This window comes from Sorex fumeus, unplaced genomic scaffold (assembly GCF_029834395.1).
Source record: "Sorex fumeus unplaced genomic scaffold, SorFum_2.1 ptg000046l, whole genome shotgun sequence".
NCBI classification, from domain to species: Eukaryota; Metazoa; Chordata; class Mammalia; order Eulipotyphla; family Soricidae; genus Sorex; species Sorex fumeus.
This window is the reverse complement of record NW_026606103.1, coordinates 5,451,210-5,473,813: the sequence shown is the minus strand read 5'-3', so window position 1 is coordinate 5,473,813 and position 22,604 is coordinate 5,451,210. Positions and strand designations below refer to the sequence as shown.

The 22,604-nt window shown below is 44.1% G+C and overlaps 1 protein-coding gene across 1 annotated transcript; it reads left to right on the top strand.

Moving 5' to 3' along the window:
• Nucleotides 1-21,158: 21,158 nt before the first annotated feature.
• Nucleotides 21,159-22,376, top strand: LOC130031217 (transmembrane protein 184C-like). Its single transcript, XM_056122483.1, has one exon. It carries the CDS (start codon nucleotides 21,159-21,161, stop codon nucleotides 22,374-22,376), a length of 1,218 nt encoding a protein of 405 aa, XP_055978458.1.
• The last annotated feature ends 228 nt before the right edge of the window (nucleotides 22,377-22,604 follow it).

Sequence of the window (22,604 nt, the reverse complement as noted above, 5' to 3'; positions counted from 1 at the left end):
ATCTCACCTGCATGGCAAAGCCTGGCAAGCTACCCATGACATATTCAATATGCCAAACACAGTAACAACAAGTTTCACAATGGAGACTTTACTGGGCCTGCTCTAGCAAATTGATGAAGAATGGGAGGACAGTGATTCTTCAGGCCTCTGTTTTTCATCTCGCATCTATAAAAGTCAAAAGTAAAAACGTGAATTAAGTTTGTGCATATTCTGCTCTGCTTATCTGAAGTATTTTTAACCTTTTACTTTTGATTTTGTTTATACCTTTTTTTAAAATTAATTTTTATTAGTGAGACACCATGAGGTACAGTTGTAGACTTACAAATTTTTGTGCTTGGGTTTCAATTATACAGTGATCAAGCGGCAGATAAACTGACCTGGGTGGGGGAGACCAGCTTAGCTTAGGGGACGAAAAGGAAGAGTCAGAGGCTCAGGGTTGCTTTGTCTCCCAAGGTCTGAGAGGACGCCTGGGGGGCTTGCAGGGAGAAATCCAAGTCCCAGGTTTGAGAAGCAGCAGATAAACTGACCTGGGTGGGGGAGAAGACCAGCTCAGCTGGGTGGGGGAGAAGACCAATTTAGCTTGGGGGATGAAAATGAAGAGCTGTTTACACCTTTTAAGAAGAAGCTTTCTTTAGTATATATTCATATATAAACCAAGAGGTACTTAGACTTACTCCTGACTTTGAACTCAAAAGTCTGCTTCTTTGGGATCCCAGAGAGATAGAACCTAGGTTGGTAGTGTCCTAGGTAAGTGCTTGATGTTCTACCTTTTTGGCTTCTACCATTTTAAACTTGCATCACACATGGTGTTTGACAAACGAGTACACAAATAGGACACTCCTTTAAAGAATCTGATAAATTACAAGACCTATTTAGTTAAGTTTATGACTAAAGAGGGATATGCCACCGCCCTTTATAAAATTACCTTGGAGATTCTAGTAAAGGTGTTCAAATTGTTTCCTTATTTTGTAGGTAAAGGTGTTCAAATTGTTTCCTTATTTTGTAGGATTAAGTTGTAGAAAGATCCTTTGCATCTGAGTGGTTGGGGGAAGGGATTGCTTTATTTTGCCCTTGACATACTTTTATAAATGGATTTTGAGAATTGAAATTTCTCTTATAAGTCATTTATATCACTAAAATTATTTTCAACTTCAAAATTCTTTTTAATGTGAATGCAATAGTTGGTGCTTCATACACACACAAAAAAAGAATGTGGTTGACCTTCAACTAATTTTAAAATTGAAGTTTTTGCTTTTAAAAAATTTCTATATTCTCTATTGGTAAGTAATTTTTTGTTCTTTCATACCGGTTTTAAAATTTCTAAATATTAAATATATTTGGAAGATAATAATGACGATTTTGTTTTTCATAATTTTTTAGTGTTTTCTGCAATTTATCATGACTGAAGTGTTTAGCATTGTATAGTACTATGGAACATCATTTTCACATGTAAGTTTACTAGTTATTTAGAGAATATATTTTATATATTCGAATACTAAGTATATATATATATATATATATATATATATATATATACTATATATCACTGTCACTTCACTGTCACTGTCCTCCCATTGTTCATCGATTTGCTCGAGCAGGCCCAGTAACATTGTGAGACTTGTTAGTGTATGGCATATCGAAAACATCATGGGGAGCTTGCCAGGCTTTGCCATGAGGGCGAGATACTCTCAGTAGCTTGCCGGGCTCTCTGAGAGGGGCAGAATATATATTAATTATTTAATATCATAAGCTAAATAACGTTTACTCGACTTGTACTTATACTTAATTGAAGTTTGTTTTAGTTTCACACACGAAGTGTTTGTCATTGACAACTTCATTAAGGAGCGGTACAAGCACTCCTTCCTCCTGTCTGCTGTACCCCAGAGGAGAGAAAATGCTGTTCCATTGCAAGAAGAGTATGCTTGCCATACATCATGATCAGACTTCTTGCCACCATCATCAGTGACATCTGAGAGCAGGTCCACATCTACAGCAAAGGAAACATCAGCCTCTCCAAAGCTTGGAGCTATTTGGTCGTCATTAACACCGTGTCCCAGTTCTTTCCCATGTGTTTCCTCCTACTGGTTTACGAAGTACTAATGGAGGAGCTGAGTCCCAGCCAGTTGATGGAAAATTTCCTTGTTGCAAAACCCAAGGTTTTCATTTCCTCTGCGAAGCAATGGCGATTGCATTGTTGAAGGAAACTTGGTATTGTTTCCCAAAAGCGAACCTGGGAGTGCAGGCAGTGTAGGCAGTGGCTATGGGACTGCAGAACTTCATAATCTGCCTTGAAATAGTCTTTGCCATTATAACCCATCATTATACTTTGCCCTTTACATTCTTTGTAGGAGGTCAAGAACTAGGAATGTGGGCTTCTCCGTGCATAGCAATGTTGGTTTGTCTCTGATGTCAGATATGTCTTTTCTAGGCAGGTAAAGAATACTGGAAAAATGTAAGGGGACCACTAAAGGTCAGAAACATATCACAGGGTGAAGATGATTATGAACAAACAAACTTGCTGTGTATTCATTATTCATTATCCAAAGACATGGGAGTTGTGAATGCAGGAACTCCAGCCAGTGTGTTCTGAGGCCCACAGCTCACAGACTAGTGAGCCCTGGAGAGCACACAGGTAGTAGCCCCTTGCCGGCATTTGCTGGCATGTGTGTGTGTGTGCGGGGTGTGTGGGTGGAGGTGATATGTGATGCCCATACATCACAGCAGCAACAAAAGGAGGAGAAAGAGAAAAAACATTTTCACGTGGACCTTTTAGGTTCTTGGCTAAGATGTCCTCATAACAAAAGAGATAAACAGGAGCAATAAACAACTGTCATGTCATGTGTTTCTCCTATAGATGGGAGATATTTACAGCATGGCCTACTCAGCCACCTTATATATCATCTTAAGCCAAACCAAAAAGGTATGAATGAGGCATGAGATGAGATACCACTTGTAGGAGGCTATCAAGAAAATAATAGTACACAGAATAAGGTTGTTTATGCATATCTAACTTGGGTGTCCATTCTAGTGACAAGTTTCTTGGGACTTACCGTCATCCAGGGAGATAGGGTAGTTGCAAATGATCCTTTATCAATGCACATGTCTTATGAAAGGTTTAAGTCTCAGTTTCCAGAATTTTCTCCCATCAGCAATGTTATTTTCTTTCACATACAATTCAGGATTTCCCTGAGAACTCTAAATTTCATTTATGAAATAGGAACTTTTTTGGTGTTCAAAGATTACCCCAAGTCTTCTTTTGGTTTTTTTAAATTTAGAGTTTAAATAATCCTTACGCCCAAATCGCATATAGTCTCTTCCTCCCCTCATCTTTCTTTGTGAGGCAACATTGTATCATCCTACTGAATTGGGTTCAGCTCCTTAGTAACTGGCTCCATAGACAGAAGCAAAATCAATGTGGTAAGCCACGGTATGGTATTGAAATTGCCATTTTTGGGGGGCGTGTGGGTGTCTATGCCCCAAACCCAGCATTCACTTTGGGGTATTTGTACTTAGCTTAAATTCCTTAGCTGAAACCAGTGCACAGAAGATGCCCAGGTTAGTCACATCTATCACCAGTGAGTGTCTGAAGTCCTTGCATTTCACCAAGTCCCACTTTGTTGGGACTGCAAGTTCTCACTGTGCTCCCACCTCTGTGCAGCGAACAAGAAACTCCCAAACTCTCTTGACTCTTACAGGCTAGATATGTAAGCAAAACATGTCCAAATGTGGTGGCCAAAGAGAAATGCATTTTCTAGCATGTATTTAGGAGGACAAGCACTGGTTTTGTCTAGCCCGGCTGTTCCAATGCTGTGGTAATAATTTCTAAAGTATAGTGAGGAGGACCGATGATAGATGTGGACATGAGGAGAGGGACTCTATTATTTACCCACAAAGTCAAAAGGTTATTTCCTCAGAAAAGAAGGAATAGTCATAGAAGCAAACCTACTCATGCCTGGATGATGCCCCAAACCCACATCTACATTCTCTGGGGTCATGAGGAAGAAAAACCATGGTTAATCTGATTGAAGAAAGGGCGGGAATGGGAAAGGACAAGAGTGACTTAGCGTGCAGGGCCTTGAGTGCTCTGAGAAGAGACCAGCAGCATCACTCAGTGAAGGGGATAGAGACCCCATAGCATGGATGGGTGTGCAGGAGAGAGTTGGAGTATCTGCTCAGCAGGCCGTCAGTCACTGGTCTGGTCTAACCCAGCTGTTTCAATGCTCTGGGAAGGTACTTCCAGTTCCCCAAGCCTCCCGTGGAGGCCCCATACTGGCACATCAGGTATAGAGAGGTTGGCCAGGTCTCTACACCCTTTCTGAAGTGCTTGTGAACGTCTCAATGCCCCCAGATGCTTGAGTGGTGGTGGTGGCATAGACATGCCCAATGCTCTCCTATGCACATCCTGAGAAAACCTGAGTATTTGGGGAGTGACTAGCCGTGTGTTCAGGGGATCAGAGCATCATGCTGGAGAGGCAGAACCTATGTTTGTGAAGTGGTGCCATTGAAATGTGAAGCCTGAGAAAACAAATCTGCAGCAGAAAATGAGGAAACCATGGCAACTCCCCTGATGAACCAATTGGACTCAAGGTTTCTGCATGGCTCTGAAATAATCCACCATCACCATACACACACACACACACACACACACACACACACACACACACACACACGCACACACTTTCCTGGAGTGCTTTAGAGCTTATGCACTCCACAACTTCATGACCTTCCTACTCAACTACCTGAAGAGCTAGTTCCCACCCTCAAGGCCAATCTGAAAGGCAAATAGCAGTGCAATATCTTCACCTCTCTTCCTCTGTTTCCCACCTTGCACCCTAGGAGAGACATTGCTGTCCTCGTGCAAGGTGAGCATGCTGCATTATGTCATGATCACTCTGATCACCATCACTGTGGCAGTCATCTGTGAGCTATTGCACGTTTACAGTGAAGGAGTTTTCATCTTGTCCAGAGCTTGGATTTAATTATCTTCAGCAACGTGTCCCAGATCTTTTTCATGTATTTCCTCCTATTATTTCACAAAGCACTGAAGAAGAGCTGAGTCCCACCCAGCCCACAGGGAAGCTCGTTTGTGTGAAGCTTGTGGTTGTCGTTAAGTTCTGGCATGCAGTGGTGATTGCTTTGTTGGTGAAATTTGGTGTGATATCCCAGAGCTCCATCTGGGAATGGAAGATGGCAGAGACATTGGCCATGGGGCTGCAGGACTTCATTGTCTGCATAGAAATGTCCATTGTCACCATAACGCACCACTACACCTTCTTCAGATCTTATGTGGGAGATCAAGGATGATGGAAATGATGCTTCTTGTTACTAAAAATATGTGACATCTCTGATAGCATAGAAGACATTTCTAATCAGTCCAGCAACATTGGAAATACTATAAGAGAATCTCCAAAAATAAGCTCTTACTGAAACATGAGGACAGTCGTGAAAAAAGAAACCTGTTGTCTTGTTCACAAGACACACTATCACTTCTTCTGTATCATCATCACACACTGGTAGTTACCAAACCCTTGGAGACACATTGCTACCACAGACCGAGCCTAGTACAGTTATTGAGATACCTGATGCCATGGGAAATGACTCAGCTGAAGATACAGAAGAACCTGAACCTTCTGAATGAATCCATTTTCAATGCTTGTGTATAATTACTCAGTGCCTTCATTAGCTCTATCCTGTTGCTGAGGACCATGTGTTTTTACAGGCAATCATCTGTGAACACTTCAGTCAGAGGAACAGTGCAATCCTTTTTTATGTACCAGTTCTGCCCAGACTCATTAGGCTCACCCTGACCTGTCTCCAGTGAGACTCTCACAGTCTTGCTCAGAGAGGGAGTGTCCCAGTGTCTGCCCACAGGAGCTGAGTGGGGAAAAAAGTCGCAGGCACACTGCACAGGCCGATGCAGGCTGAAGGGTAGGTGCACCTGCTTCTTGGGGGCTGGGTGAGGGAGGGATGAAAGGCTGCTGGAAGCTGATCTCACTGTCCTTAAGAAGAAAGTATAATTACTGAAGTGTTTCAGCCCTAAGAGCAGGTGTGGAGAAGCCTAAGTCAAAATGGTTAGGCCAGAGAAACTCCCTGCAAAGGCAAGGAATGGGAAGGCGTTGTAATGAAATTTGCTTAGTTAATCACACTGAAACCATGGTTAGGCAAAAAATCAAGATGTTATTAGCATCTAAATGGACCACATTTAAGCCAACTGACTTGAAGCTGTGACCCAGAATTAGGATACAGAGAACCTTATGTAGGCATTTCTTGGCCCATATTACAATTGTTGGACAAAGAGGATCAGAATTATGGAGTTTCTTGGTTGGTTGCATTGTTACTATAAAATCAGGGTGGGAGGGCACACATAGGGCTACCAATGAGCCCCAGTGCTGGGCATCTTTGTGTTGGATGCATTCTCTTTATGTTTCATTTTGTCATAGATTGTTTCTGCGTCTCTCCCAACTTTATCTAGCTAATCAGGTCCTTCTTTGTGACATCACTGTCCGGTTTCTAGAATGGGTTACTCTGAGTTCCTACCTCCAGCTCCCTGCCTAGACTTTTACCTTTCCCACTATGACTACAATACATCAAGATAAGGAATTTCTTAATTCAATGAGTACACGAAGATCAAAGCGAAGCTGCAATTTAATCCTTACATACCATATTTCCTCTTTTATTTCTTGTGCATATCAAATCATTGTTACCATTTTCCATTAACATGATAGAATTATAATGAATTCATATACACACCAATGTTACCGATGAAATTAGTTGGTTAACAAACTTAATAAGCAATGAAAAATATAGGTTGAATCAAAAACCCAAGCAAAGGAAATAAGTGTCCTGCTAATCCAGTCATCACCAATTGAATTTAGCATACCAAAGAAGTGAGGCCACTAATGAGATCTTTTTTATTCAGTTCCAATCTTCAAGGGCACTGGCCACCATTTCTATGTGGTAGCAGCAGGGCTAATTGCAGCAGCCAAAGTCACTGCAGAGTTGATGAGGTACCAAACTGCAACTTCTGGTCCATTCTGCATTCCTCAAGCTAATAAACCCAGATAATGTGGAACTGGACTGTGCGGCTGTGTGACACATTATAAGACACTTCCTACCCATTTTCCACTATTACTACACCATGTCTGATGGGTAGGCAACAAATCATAGAGAAAAACATAAATATATGCCTCTCAGAGAGCCCGGCAAGCTACCAAGAGTATCCAGCCCACAGAGGCAGAGCCCTGCAAGCTCCCTGTGACGTATTTGATATGTCAAAAACAGTAACGACAATAGGTCGCATTTCCCTGACCCTGTAATCATTGAGAAAAGACAAGTAAGAAGAGGCTGCTAAAATCTCAGGGCTGGGAGGAACAGAGATGTTACTGGCACTCGCTTGAGTAATTCGATGATCAATGGGATGACAGTGATACAGTGATAGCACAGTTGATAGGGTGTTTGCCTTGCACGCGGCTGACCTGGGTTCGATTCCTCCATCCATCTCGGAGAGCCCAGCAAGCTACTCAGAGTATCCCGCCCTCATGGCAGAGCCTGGCAATATCCCCATGGCGTATCTGAAATGCCAAAAACAGTAACAACAAGTCTCACAATGGAGAAGTTATTGGTGCCCACTTGAGTAAATCGATGAACAATGGGAGGACAGTGCTACAGTGCAATTTAATATTTGATGACGATATTAAATGTTAGATTGAAATGTACAGCAAAATAGCTGGCTACTTCTTTTCAACAAGACTGCTTTAAGGGTTTAAGATAACTTTTACCTTATATTTATGTCACATAAAGGAGTAGATTTGGACAGTCCAGGTGGAGGCTAGGGACCAACATGAAACCTGCATTCCTGAAACTTTCAGAAAACATTGGGCTCTTTCTAGTTCTTAGAGATTTTGAAAATATGTTATTATTTAATTTTTTAACTTTTCTGTGAAGAATTTTAGCATATTGTAAATGTAATGAGTTTGAAACTTTGTGGTTAAATTGCAGGTTTATTTATTTTATTATCATATTGGAAATACTAAAACTTTTATATTCACAACTATTGTGTATTTGGTTTCTAAGATTAAGTTGAAATTTGCCAATTAAATATTCTTTTTTGAAAAACTAGGTCATCATGGTTTGAAATTTCATCAATAAATATTTTCTCTTTCGTTTCTGATAGCATTTTTATTTTTGATTGTATCTTCAGATTCTGGATAAATTTTCTGAGATACTTTTGTATTTTAATATGGTATGGAGCGATAGCACAGCGGTAGGGCGTTTGCCTTGCACGCATCCAACATGGCCGACCCGAGTTCGATTCCTCCGCCCCTCTCAGAGAGCCCGGCAAGCTACCGAGAGTATCTCACCCGCACGGCAGAGCCTGGAAAGCTCCCCATGACGTATTCGATATGCCAAACACAGTAACAACAAAGTCTCCAATGGAGACGTTACTGGGCCCGCTCGAGCAAATCGACGAACAACGGGAGGGCCTTTACCTTTTTTTACCTTATGTTATTTGGTGAAGATGATGTTCACTTAAACTTTTTGTAGACTTTGAATGTTTTATTATTATCAACCATTTTTTTGACCTGAGAATATTTACAGTGGATGTAATTTTCATTCCTTTAATGCTTACAAGGCAGAGTCTCCTGCCCCCCAGGCCTGGTTGTCCTCACTGGGGCCCCTTGGAGGGGGGAGGGTTGAGTTTCCCTCTATGCTCTGAGCTGAGCCCCAGCAGCTGAAGACCTCCGGGACCCAGCCACAGCCATGCTGAGATCACTCTCCACACACTAGGACAGGTGTCACTCATGAAGGAATCGGCAGAGAAACCCAGGTGTGCAGAACCTGGGGCTGAGATTTGCAAGGCTGCTCGGTTTGGGACTGGGCCTCCTCCACCCAGATCTCCCATCTTCAAGTAGCTAGACAGTTACACCCACCAACTGCCATGTAACCCCATCAACAGCCAGGATCCAGAGACTATAAAACCAAGCTCCCAGAAGAGAACAACACAGAACCCCCTGCCTCCATGTCTGGCAGTCCTCACCGGGGCCCCTTGGAGGGGGGAGGAAGGTTGAGTTTCCCTCTCTGCCCTGAGCAGAGCCCCGGCAGCTGAAGACCTCCGGGACACAGCCACAGCCATGCTGAGACCACTATCTACACACTAGGACTGGCCTCAAGCATGAAGGAACCGGCAGAGGAACCCAGGTGTGCGGGACCCGGGGCTGAGATCTCCAAGCCTGCTGGTTTGGGACTGGGCCTCCTCCATCTAGATCCCCCATCTTCTAGTAGCTAGATAGTTATACCCACCAACTGTCGTGCAAACCCATCAACAGCCAAGATCCAGAGACTATAAAACCAAGCTCCTGGAAGTGCACGGCTGCATTTGCAACTGTGCAACCTCTTATTTTCTAGTTCTCACTCTCAGAGAACCCAACAGGCTACTGAGAGTCTCTTTCTTGCATGTATGCCTGACTGGGAACACCTGTAAAGGTGGTTAGAGTCTGCCCTAAAAGCCTCCATCGCTCTTGGAGAGCCTGGCAAGCTACCGAGAGTATCCCGCCCCAAGGGCGGAACCTGGGAAGCTACCTGTGGCATACTAGATATGCCAAAAACAGTAACAATTTAGAATTCATCTGCCTCACAGGGGCTGGGAGGGGTGGGGGGTGGGGTTTTATTGGGGTTCCTCATGGTAAAAAATAAGTATTGGTAAAGGGAAATGTGTTTGATATTTGCATGACTGAGACCTAAACCTGAAAGCTTTGTAACCTTTCCCACAGTGATTCAATAAATAAATAAATAAATAAATCACTTAATCACTTAATCACTTAACTTCCCGTTAGTCGTCGATTTGCTCGAGCGGGCGCCAGTAACGTCTCCATTTGTCCCTGTCGCGTGCTAGTGTAGCCCAATGGCATCTCTTCGCTCCGGGAACATGGAGGGCCTCAAACCGATCGTTCATGACCTTGACAAAGAAGTCTGACCATCTGGTAGGTGGGCGGCCACGTGGTCTCTTGACATCCCGTGGAATCCAATCAGTAACAGCTCTAGTCCAACGGTCGTCTTTAAATCTCATTACGTGACCAGCCCATCTGATTTTCAACACCTTGGCAAATGAGACAGCGTCCCTGATCCTTGATCGTCGACGGATGTCAGAACTCCGGATTCGTTCTCTCATTTGAGTGAAACGTGATATTCCAAGCATAGCTCTTTCTATTCTTCTTTGGGAGACCTGAATGGCGTTCTCATCTTGTTTGCGTAGGGCCCAGGTCTCTGAGGCATATGTTAATGCAGGAAGAACAGTGGAATCAAAGAGATGTGCCCGGAGCCGGAGGTTCTTCGTCCTCTTAGCTATTTCTTCGACGTTCTTGAAGGCGTTCCAAGCCGCTCTCTTCCTCCTGCGCAGCTCGGGTGCCAGGTCATTTGTCATGTTGACCTCTCGACCTAGGTACACATAGCTGTTGCATTCGGAGATGGTCGTTCCATTGAGAGCGAATGGGGCGTCAGGAACAAGGCTATTTCTCATAAACATTGTCTTCGTAAGATTCAGCTGTAGTCCTACCTTTCCACACTCACGGTCAAAGTCGGCCAGCATTTGTGCCGCTTGGCTGATGTTTGGTGTTATTAAAACAATGTCATCAGCAAAGCGGAGGTGGTGTAGTTGCCGACCATCTATCTTCACTCCCATTCCTTCCCATTCCAGTCGTCGCATGATGTTCTCGAGGGTGGCACTGAAGAGTTTTGGTGAAATGGTATCACCCTGCCGCACCCCTCTCTTGACATCAACGATCACTTCTTTGTAGAATGGTGAGATCCTGGTAGTGAATCCGCAATACAGCTCACGGAGGATCCTGATGTATTGGGCTTGAATGCCCTGATTGGCTAGGGCTTCAATGACCGCTTCCGTCTCAACAGAATCAAAGGCCTTCTTTAAATCAATGAACGTTAAGCAGAGCGGCATCTTGAACTCCCGAGAAACCTCAATGAGTTTGGTTATCGTGTGGATATGGTCGATGGTGCTGAATCCTTTGCGGAACCCTGCTTGCTCACATGGTTGTCCTTCATCTAGTGTTCTGCCAATCCTATTCAGGATGACTCGAGTGAACAACTTGTAGATGACAGACAATAGGCAGATCGGGCGATAGTTGCCAATGTCATGGATGTCTCCCTTCTTGAACAGTAGTACGGTCCTGCTGGTTTTCCATTGAGATGGAACCTTGCATTCAGACAGGTAGCGAGTGAAGAGCCGAGCCAGTGTATTGATGAGTACTGACGGCAGGTTCTTCAGGTGTTCAGGTCTGACCTTGTCTGGGCCGGGTGCTGTTTGCTTCTTTACTGACGAAATGGCGTGTCGGATTTCGGAAGGGAGAACGTTGGGAACGACATACCCATCCTGTGGAATTTGGTATGTCGGCAAGTGGACATGGCTATCGAAGAGATTTGAGTAGAAGTCATGGATAATCTTCTCCATTGCCGTTCTGGAGGATGTGATGGATCCATCAGGACGTCGGAGGGCAGTCATCTTGGTCTTATAGTTGGCGAAGGACAGGCGGGCGCTACGAATACTTTTCCCGGCTTCTGCCGCATCTACCAGTACTTCTGCTCTTCTCTCTTTGAGGTCTTCCTTGATCGCATCTCTGGACTTCCACTCTCGACACTACTTCCACTACCCAGCCGTCGCCACACTCCAGGACGCTTTCCGGACCCGCGCGGCAGCTCCGGCCAAGACCCACGCACAACTGAAGACCCACAGAACAAGCCGTCGCCACACTCCAGGACGCTTTCCGGACCCGCGCGGCAGCTCCGGCCAAGACCCACGCACAACTGAAGACCCACAGAACAAGGTAAGCGGAACTCTCTGAGACCTTGGACTCCAGGCTCGGCGGACCCAGGGACAGAGCTTCTCTGCTTGCTCCCACCACCACAGGTGACAAAGGGATTCTAATCAGGAGCCCCACCCTACCCTGCCCTGTCTGCTTCCATCAACCACCCAGGGATCGAATTGTGCACAGGAGACCCACCCTACCCAGATAAATACCCCACTGGCAGACTTCCACTCTCGACACTACTTCCACTACCCAGCCGTCGCCACACTCCAGGACGCTTTCCGGACCCGCGCGGCAGCTCCGGCCAAGACCCACGCACAACTGAAGACCCACAGAACAAGGTAAGCGGAACTCTCTGAGACCTTGGACTCCAGGCTCGGCGGACCCAGGGACAGAGCTTCTCTGCTTGCTCCCACCACCACAGGTGACAAAGGGATTCTAATCAGGAGCCCCACCCTACCCTGCCCTGTCTGCTTCCATCAACCACCCAGGGATCGAATTGTGCACAGGAGACCCACCCTACCCAGATAAATACCCCACTGGCAGACTTCCACTCTCGACACTACTTCCACTACCCAGCCGTCGCCACACTCCAGGACGCTTTCCGGACCCGCGCGGCCGCAAGCGGCCGCGCGACACATCATAAGACACTAAATACCCGTCTTCTGGAATTGTCGTACCATATTTGATAGTGTTCAAATATGGTAACACCTACAAGGGTGATTAGAGGTCACCCCAAAAGCCTCTATACCTCTCGGAAAGACTGGCAAGCTACCGAGAGTATTCCGCCCGCACGGAAGAGCCTGGCAAGCTATCCGCTGTGTATTCGATATGCCAAAACCAGTAACTACAACTGGTCTCATTCACCTGACCCTGAAGGCTTCACCGACATGGCAGCACTGAGAAGGATGAGAAAGGAGAGGCCGACAAAATCTCAAGGCCGACCTAGGCTGCCACAACGAAGGAAGACAAAAATGATCGTCTGTACTTTCAATGCACGTACGCTAGCATCAGATGCATCCATCGAGGACCTGATGGTACAAGCGCGAATGATCAAGTACGACATCATTGGTCTGACCGAGACAAGAAGACACGAATCTCACCATGCCGTTTTCGACACTGGAGAAGAATTGTTCCTCGGAACATGCGATAAAAGAGGTGTTGGAGGCGTCGGTGTCCTTATCAACACAAACTTGGCCAAGAGCATTGATTCATTCGAATGCCTAACAACCCGAATCGGACGTTTACATTTGAATAGATGTGGCTCACTGCCTGCAGTTTCTATCTTCGTTGTCTACGCACCAACATCTCATTATGATGAAAGAGAAATCGAGAAGTTCTACATGGAGCTAGAGAAATTCTATAAAGAAGACCACACCTTCTACAAGATCATTGTGGGTGATTTTAATGCCAAGATAGGACCGAGAAGATCAGCTGAAGAACTTCACATCGGAACCCATGGCCTAGAATGGAACGAACAGGGTGAGAGACTGTCTGAGTTCATCATGTCGACCAAGACCATTCATGGTAACTCCCAGTTCCAGAAGGCAGAATCTAAACGATGGACATGGGAGTCTCCCGGTGGACGATTCCACAACGAAATAGACCACATCATATTCAATCGACGGTTTTGCCTGACTGATGTCGCTGTTGTCCCAAAATTTCGAACGGGATCGGACCACCGTCTCCTTCGTGCAAAATTCTACTTCACAGAGCGGGGAGAAAGGGCTGCAAAGTTCAAAAAGAGAACTCCCAGAACGACCACCAACTGGGAACTCTTTGGTACTATTGCGGCAACATGGGAAGATGCCATTGTTGACAACATTGACGAGGAATACGATCGACTGGTTCAGCACCTCCATGAATGTGCGAGGAACGCCAAGAGAGAGATAGCCACAAAAAGTCGCCTATCTTCGAAAACTCTTGAGCTAATTCGCCAGCGTGGTTTGGCGCATGCCTCAGGCAACCGCAAGCTAACGTCCGAGCTTGCAAAGCAGTGCAGAGATGCGATCAAGGAAATAAATAAATAAATAAATTTAAAAAAAAAACAGTAACAATGATGGTCCTCATTCCCCTGACCTTGAAAGAGCCCCCAATATGTCATCAGGCTACACTAGCACGTGACAGAGATGAATGGAGATGTTTCTGGTGCCCGCTCGAGCAAATCGATGAACAATGCGGTGATAGTGATAGTGATAGAATGCTTACAATGGTCCTAAAATATCATTCTATAGAAGAATAAAAATAACTTGCAAAATATAGAGAAATAAAAAGTATTGATAATGAAATTAAAAATTAAGCTGAAAAAGTTATGGAAACAATAAGAGAAGTGCAAGATACCCAAATATCATGTTTGGTCCATTATCTACTTTCAGCACACATCTCCTATTCCTACCGGTTCCTCAAGCCATCATTTTTTTCTTTTTTCTTTTATTTATTAATTAAAATATTTTATTAGTGAAACACCATGAGGTACAGTTGTAGACTTACAAATTTTTGTGCTTGGGTTTCAATTATACAATGATCAAGTACCCATCCCTCCACCAGTGCCCATTTTCCACCACCACAGATCCCAGTATCCCTCCCACCACCCATCCCTCCCATCCCACCCTGCCTTTGTGGCAGGGCATTCCCCTTTGTTCTCTCTCTCCTTTTCGGTGCTGTGGTTTGGAAAAGAGGCATTGAGTGGCAATCATGTTTGGTCTACAGTCTACTTTCAGCATTCTTCTCCCATCCTGGGAGGGTACTCCCAACACCCTTTATTTGGTGCTCCTTTCTCTCTCTGAGCTCCCTTTGCCCCTAGCATGTGTAGCTGGCCTCCAAGCCATGGAGCAAAACTCCTGGTACTAATCTTGGCCACTCTTGGGTGTCAGTCTCCTATTTTGTTACTTTCTGTTCCTCAGATGAATGCAATCTTTCTATGTCTATCCCTCTCTTTCTGACTCATTTCACTTAACATGGTACTTTCCATGTAGTACCACTTGTATGTAAATTTTATGACTTCATCTTTCCTAACAGCTACATAGTACTCCATTGTGTAGATGTACCAAAGCTTCTTTAACCAGTCATCTGTTCTCGGGCACTCAGGTTTTTTCCAGATTCTGGCTATTGTAAAGAGTGCTGCAATGAGCAAACAAGTGCAGATGTCACTTTGGCGATACTTTTTTGCCTTTCTGGGATATATTCCCAGGATTGGTATTGCTGGGTCAAATGGGAGCTCAATTTCTAATTTTTGGAGAATCGTCCATACTGTTTTCCAAAAGTCAAGCCATCATTTTCTTAGTGATCCCTTCTCTATTCCAGCTGTCTTCTCCCCTTTGGTCATGAGGCTGGCTTCCAGTTATGGAGCAATCTTCCCGTCCCGTGTATCTACTATTCTTAGGTGTCAACTTCATGTTATGTGGCTTTATACTCCACAAATGAGTGCAGTTCTTCTATGTCTGTCCCTCTCTTTCTGACTCATTTCACTTAGCATGATACTCTCCTTGTCTATCCACTTATTACAAATTTCATGACTTCATCGTTCCTAACAGCTGCATTGCAAGCCATAGTGCCTCAAAGTAGAGAGAGAGTATGGTTAATATTGTCTGCCACGGAGGCAGAGGGAGGGTAGGAAAGGAGGGGTATACTGGGGATATTGGTGGTGGGGAATGTGCACTGGTGGAGGGATGGGTGTTTAATCATTGAGTGATTGTAACCCAAACATAAAAGCTTGTAACTATCTCACAATGATTCAATAAAATTTAAAAAAAATCTAAATATGACAGTCAAATATTATTTTTCTCTGGAAGCATTGAGTTTACAAAACAAACACTGTAGGTGCTTAATACATGGATTATGTTTTTTAATGTTAATAAAATTTTCCCTTAAGTAGTTATGTAACTAATTACATCTTGTTCCTTTGAATCTACATTTCAAACCATCTCTCTATCAATCAAGACAGAATGAATCTTCTAGCAATGTGGAGTTTCTGTCCACATAATTCATTATGATAAAAGAGTTTTATGTTCACATGATTGTATACAGAAAGATAATTCGACATAATAATCCTCATTCAGTATACAAATTTCAGAGTTTAAGAAGAAATAATCTTTAATCTGATAAAAAGCAACTATGAAAAAGCAGTGAGATAGTATCGTAAAAATGCTATACTGTAAGAATAATTCTGTACTCAGAAGCTAGAATAATGTACAAAATAATCTAGTAAAGTAAGGGATTCAACAAGATATGGGACCAAAGAAATCAAAATAGAAATTACTTTTTAAATTATCCTATTAGTGTTGCTACATTTAAATTTGTATTCAGAGCGTCATATGTATTTTAGCCTCCAATTTAACAGTTTACTTAGAAAAATGTATTCACCCATGTCTGTTTGCGAATACAGAAAAGACTTCTTTTAGCTTATATCATACAGAAATGTTAATCACCAAGGACTGAGCTCACCCTGCTGGCGAAATCGGTCATGTGCACACCCAGACTCCATCATCAGACAAACAGCAGCTTTCATTTGAGAAAATGCAGCCGTTTTGTCAAATGCGGCTTTTTTTGAATGCAGCGGGTGGGGGTGGGATAGTGGTACAGAAGCAGCCCCTGGAATACAGACTTCTGAGTAGACAGATACTTTTTTTTACGCTGTTTCTGGACCATTCCTGGTGGTAGTTTGTAATAACAGACTTCATCAGGAAAGTCTTCTTACCTTTCAAGTCTTTTCTAATTTCTTTCTTGTTCTTCTAACCATTTGGAGATACTTGTTATCGTTGTATCTATTACATGCGCCATAAATATGTGTGTAGGCATTTTAATTTTGTCTTTAATAATTTTTATTTATTCCTGGCTTCTCTGGTTTACATGTTTTCCTACACAGAATAAGCCAATTAGTCCTCCACTCTGCCTCTTATTTTGTCTCCAGAAGAGATCCCTGCAGAATTTCATTCCTTTCCACTTGATGACTGATCTACTTCCCAAGTTTTAAAAAGGTTTGTATTGTGACATATATGAAAGAGAAAGTTGGCATCTTTGTTCTTAGTGTGCAGCGATGTTAACTACAGTGATGATACTGTGCAACCTTCTGCCTTCCATCTTCCTCTCCCCTTCCCTCTGCAGGTGGAGACTGCTCTGTAAATAAGCACACGCTCCTCCCTCTTCTCACCAGGAACCTGCAACTCTTCATTCTGTCTTCAAGATTCCAACTCATTAGAGTACCTGTCTAGGCTGAATCAACATAGCATTTCTGTTTCTTGCTGGTTTATTCACTTGGTAGCATATGTTTAGGATTGACCATGTGTCAGAAGTTCCTGAAAAACACAGGGTTTTTTTTGGTCTTTTTAATTTTTATTAGTGAAACACCATGAGGTACAGTTGTAGACTTACACATTTTTGTGCTTGGATTTCAGTTATACAATGATCGAATACCCATCCTTCCACCAGTGCCCATTCTCCACCACAACTGATTCCAGTATCCCTCCCACTCCCCTTACCCCCCATCCCACCCTGCCTCTGTGGCGGGGCATTCCCTTTTGTTCTCTCTCTCCTTTTGGGTGCTGTGGTTTGCAAAAGAGGCATTGAGTGGCAATCATGTTCAGTCTATAGTCTACTCTCAGCATGCATCTTCCATCCTGGGAGGATCCTCCCAACACCCTTGATTTGGTGCTCCCTTCTCTATCTGAGCTGCCTTTTCCCCCAACACGTGTGACTGGCCTCCAAGCCATGGAGTAAACCTCCTGATACTTATCTCAGCTATTCCTGGGTGTTAGTCTCTTATTTTGTTACTTTATGTTCCCCAGATGAATGCAGTCTTTCTATGTCTGTCCCTCTCTTTCTGACTCATTTCGCTTAACATGATACTTTCCATGTAGTACCAATTGTATGTAAATTTCTTGACTTCATCTTTTCTAATAGCTACACAGTACTCCATTGTGTAGATGTACCAAAGTTTATTTAACCAGTCATCTTTCGGGCACTCAGGTTTTTTCCAGGTTCTAGCTATTGTAATCAGCGCTGCAATGAACAAACAAGTGCAGATGTCACTTTGACTATACGTTTTTGCCTCTCTGGGATATATTCCCAGGAGTGGTATTGCTTGGTCAAATGGGATCTCAATTTCTAATTTTTGGAGAATTTTCCGTACTGTTTTCGAAAAGAGTTGAACCAATTGGCATTCCCACCAGAAGTGAAGGAGGGTCCCTTTCTCTCCACATCTGCGCCAACACCGGTTGCTTTTGTTCTTTTGGATGTGGGCCAGTCTCTGTGGTGTGAAATGATATCTCATTGTTATTTTGCTCTGCATCTCCCTGATGATTAATGGTGTAGAGCATTTTCTCATGTGCCTTTTAGCCATTCGAATTTCTTCTTTGAGAAAGTTTCTGTTCATTTCGTCGCCCCATTTTTGATGGGGTTGGATGTTTTCTTCTTGTGGAAGAGTTAAAGGGGTCAGTGCTTAATGATGTGCCCAGAGGAGGGAGGTGTCTGCAAGTCTCTGGCCATGCCATGACCTGGGGTTACTGTGTCACCTGCTCCGGGCTGCTGTCCTTCCTGCTTTCTCAAGGTCCAGCTCTGTCTCCAGGCTTTTTGTTCCCATTTGACTTGCTTGTGCTTTATTGACTTCTCCACCCAGGAGCCCTTGGGACTAATATTTTCCCCTCTCTCTTTGTTTATGAGCACTGAGACTAGTCATGTGTATGGATTTGGCTTTTTACATAATGAGGAGTTGGTGGTAGGAGTGGGGAGCGGGGGTTGGGTCACACCTGGTGGTGCTTAGGGCGAATTGCTGGCTCTGTGCTCAGGGATCACTCCAGGCAGTGCTCAGGGGGACCATATATGGAGCTGGAGATCAAACTGTGTTCAGCTACACAGCTTTACTCTTGTTATATCTCTCTGAACTTACAAAATTGGGTTTAAGATAAACTGCTCCTTTGTAATTGTAATAGCAAATGAACTTTCCCTGTGTCTGTTTCCGTAAAAATGAAAACTAAGTATTTATCAAGAGGTAAGTAAATTGGTTATTGCTGGAGCATAGTTTTGAGAAAATTAAAAGTGGGGAACACTAGTGAAATTTAAAAAAATATGACATTTTAGGTGATATGCTTATAATAGTTTTAATACCAGCTATGGTTTTGACATACAGTTAGAACAGTTCCCTGGCCAACAATTGCCATGTCCCCACCTCCAGAACCATGTTATACTTTTAGTCCATCCCTTCACTATGCCACCACAACCCTTGCTAGGTAATTGCAGTATTGTGCATAGAAGCATACATATTTTAATAACTTTTTGTATCTTGAAATGCTGTAAACTTGTGCCTGTTTCTTGTTTTCACAAAGAGTTTGAAATCAGGTTGAATATGGAAGCTATTTTTTGAAAGTAATTTATTCATATGATGCTTACTTGTATAGCCTTTATGTCTATTACATAGAGTAGGTAGGGACTGAAGGAGATTTTGTTACTGGGTTTAGGTTTGTAACATTCTTTAACTGTTATGGAATTGGAGAGTTACAGTTAAACCAGAGCCCTTAGGTAAGATTTTCAGTTGTAACTGTAGTCTGACAGTGTATGAGATGAGTTTCTAGTTCTCATCTGACAGGGTAGGAGATAAGTTTCTGTTGTTCTCGGTGAGTTTGTCTTGAGATTTCTCAATTGTGTTAATATTTCAAAGAACTGCCTTCTGTGTCAGCTGAATCATGTCTTTATTTCTTATTTCCTTCATCTACTTTTGATATGGTAGTTCTTCATGGCCTACTTTCTTACTTTTGCTGGGTTCTCCTCAGAAATTCTCCAGAGTCACTCCTGTAGTACTCAGGGCCTCTGGATGGTGCTGGGCACCATGTGGTTGTTAAGGATTAAGCCCAGGCCGTGCCCATACAAGTCATGCCTTCCATCTTGTGTAGCTCACGCCCAGCCCTTTCTCTAGCTTTTAAGGGTAGAAACTTTGGGGATGTATTTGAAGACTTGCCCTTTGGGCTCAGAGAGTCCACAACTCCCTGGTGGTACTTATTGACTACTCCTGCCTTAGTCTGTGTGTGTTGCTGCTGGCATTTCTGGGGGGCATATGTGGTGCTGGGGGTCAAACTAGGGTTGGACATGTGCAAGGCCAGTCTCTTAACCCCTGTGGTATATCTCTACACCTCACTAGAAGTGCATTAATAAGTTTTTTTTTTCCTGGAGAGACTGCATTAATCACACTAATTTGTTTCACATGTTTATGCAACTAAAAATGCTGATTTGAATTTTGTATTCCACATGCCTATGCTTCTTTGGAAGTTTACTGTTTAACTTACAAGTATATTGATGCTTTTCCAACATCTGTCTTTTCCTAATTTCTACTTTAAGCCAGGTTTTTCAGAGGATAAATTTTTGAAATCTTTTCAATCGTGTTACATTTTATCAGCATTCATTATGAGCTTTGGAGAACAAAATCAGTGTTTTTTTTTTTTCCCATCTGAAAGTGCTCTGGGTGTACTGCAATCCATATGATCAGGCATCATTCCTGGTGGAGGTCAGAGCAGCCATACTGTGTATCGGGGATCTAAGCCAGGTCAGCTATCTACAAGGCAAGAACACTTTTGCTGTTCTATCAATCCAGCCCTTGAAATCAGTATTTCTATTGGATTGTTGCTGGGTTTTATGTTCCAAACTAGGCTTCTGCAGCGATCACACATTCAGGACATACCACAATCATTAAGAATGCCAGGATGATCAGCTTTAGGGGAAGGATTAACTCCCTCCACTTATTTAATTGCTTAATGTGCTTAATGAGACAGGAACACTGTATGTAGTAGATGATTCCACAAAAACCTGAGGCCGGGAAAGCAGATCTGCCCGGGAATGAGGCAACCAGGGCGCTCTGCTCTGATGAACTGGACTCGGGGTTGCGGCTCCAGGCAGATTTCCTGAGAGCCCTGCAGAAGCAGCTCCAGAGCCTACAAACAGTCCGGGGAGTTCCCAGGGAGTGAGGGACCCTCTTGGGCCTCACCCCTGTACATCATCAGCAAGATTGGACCAGGAGAGCCAGGGTGGAAGCTTGGCCCCGAGAGAAGGGGCCGGGACCATCTCAATGTAGGCCACTGCTCTCCTTTAGAGGCCAGACAGAGTGCAGGGGTTCAGGGGCAAGGGGTCGCGCCAGGGGTCCCAGGACTTTGTAAGGGGCCAGATGCAGGCAAGCAGCGAGGATGCTGCCCGCAGCGCCCCCGGCGGCCATCAGTGGTACAGCGGGGGCGGCGCCCAGCGGTACCCCTGACATCACACTGCTGCTTTGTTACATGGAAAGTGCATCCACCTATATAACCTTGGACCTCAGCGCAGGGGCCTCAGAGACTTTCTGCGCTCTTTGCCTTCAACCTTTGAGAAATGTTCGACGCTTGCGTGCCTAAACTTAAGAACTGGAGGCGTTGGATCCGGCCCTTAGTGCTGATCCTCTATCTGCTGGCCGTGGTCGTGACCATCCCCCTGGGTGTGTGGCACCTGCAGAAGCTGGAAGTCAGTATCCACACCAAGGTGTGGTTTATCCCCGGGATCTTTGTGCTGTTCACCATCCCCGTGACCTTCTGGGAGATTCTGCAGCACTTGGTGCACTACACGAGGCCCGAACTCCAGAAGCCCATCATTAAGATCCTCTGCATGGTGCCCGTGTACAGCATAGACAGCTGGGTGGCTCTGAAGTGTCCGTCCATCGCCATCTACGTGGACACCATGCGGGAGTGTTACGAAGCGTATGTCCTCTATAACTTTATGAACTTCCTATTCAACTACTTGAAGAGCCAGTACCCCAACCTGGAAGCTATGATGGAAGGCAAGGAGAAGACGCAGCCCCCCATACCCTTCTGCTGCTGCCCGCCCTGCCCCGTGGGAGAGGTGTTGCTGTACCGGTGCAAGCTGGGAGTGCTGCAGTACATCGTGATCAGACTGATCACCACCTACGCCGCCGTGATCTGTGAGATATTCGAGGTGTACAGTGAAGGAATCTTCAACTTGCACAGAGCCTGGGTGTACTTGGTCATCATCAACAACGTGTCCCAGTCCTTTGCCGTGTATAGCCTCCTGCTATTTTGTAAAGCCCTGAAAGAGGAGCTGAGGCCCATCCAGGCAATGGGAAAGTTCCTTTGTGTGAAGCTTGTCGTTTTTGTCACATTCTGGCAAGCAGTGTTGATTGCTTTGCTGGTGCAATTTGGTGTAATTTCCAAGAACTCCACCTGGGAGTGGCAGACAGAAGAGACAGTGGCCACGGGGCTGCAGGACTTCATCATCTGCATAGAAATGTTCATTGCCGCCATAGTGCACCACTACACCTTCTCTTATACCCCTTATATGGGAGAAGAAGAACGAGGAACATGTTGCTCTTTGTTCCTAGAAATATGGGATGTCTCTGACATCAAAAGTGACATTTCTAAGCAGGCGAAGAACATTAGCAAAACGTTAAGGGGGAATCCAAAAAGTAAAAGTGTTCCAATGGATGAAGATGAGCAATTCAACCTGTTGTCTTCATCACCAGACACTTCAGTCACTTCTTCCACATCACTGCCACACATTGGTAGTCACCAAGAGCTTGAAGAAGTCCTGGTAGAATAGAATGTGCCTAGTACAGTTACATATACGTAAGTCATGTAAAATGACACAGAAGAACACATGGAAGAAGCTGAGACTTCAGAATCCATAATCCATAATCCATAATCCAGTGCTGTACTTAATCCTTTTTATTTCTCTGTGTTCCTCTTTCTTCCCTTCTTCATTTCCTCCTACCGTACTCCCCTCTCCCTTTCTCCTTTTTCTTTTATTCTTTTTCCTCCGTACCATCCT

Excerpts from the sequence above, each read along its gene's own strand:
- LOC130031217 (XM_056122483.1), top strand. The coding sequence starts at position 21,159 with ATGTTCGACGCTTGCGTGCCTAAACTTAAGAACTGGAGGCGTTGGATC.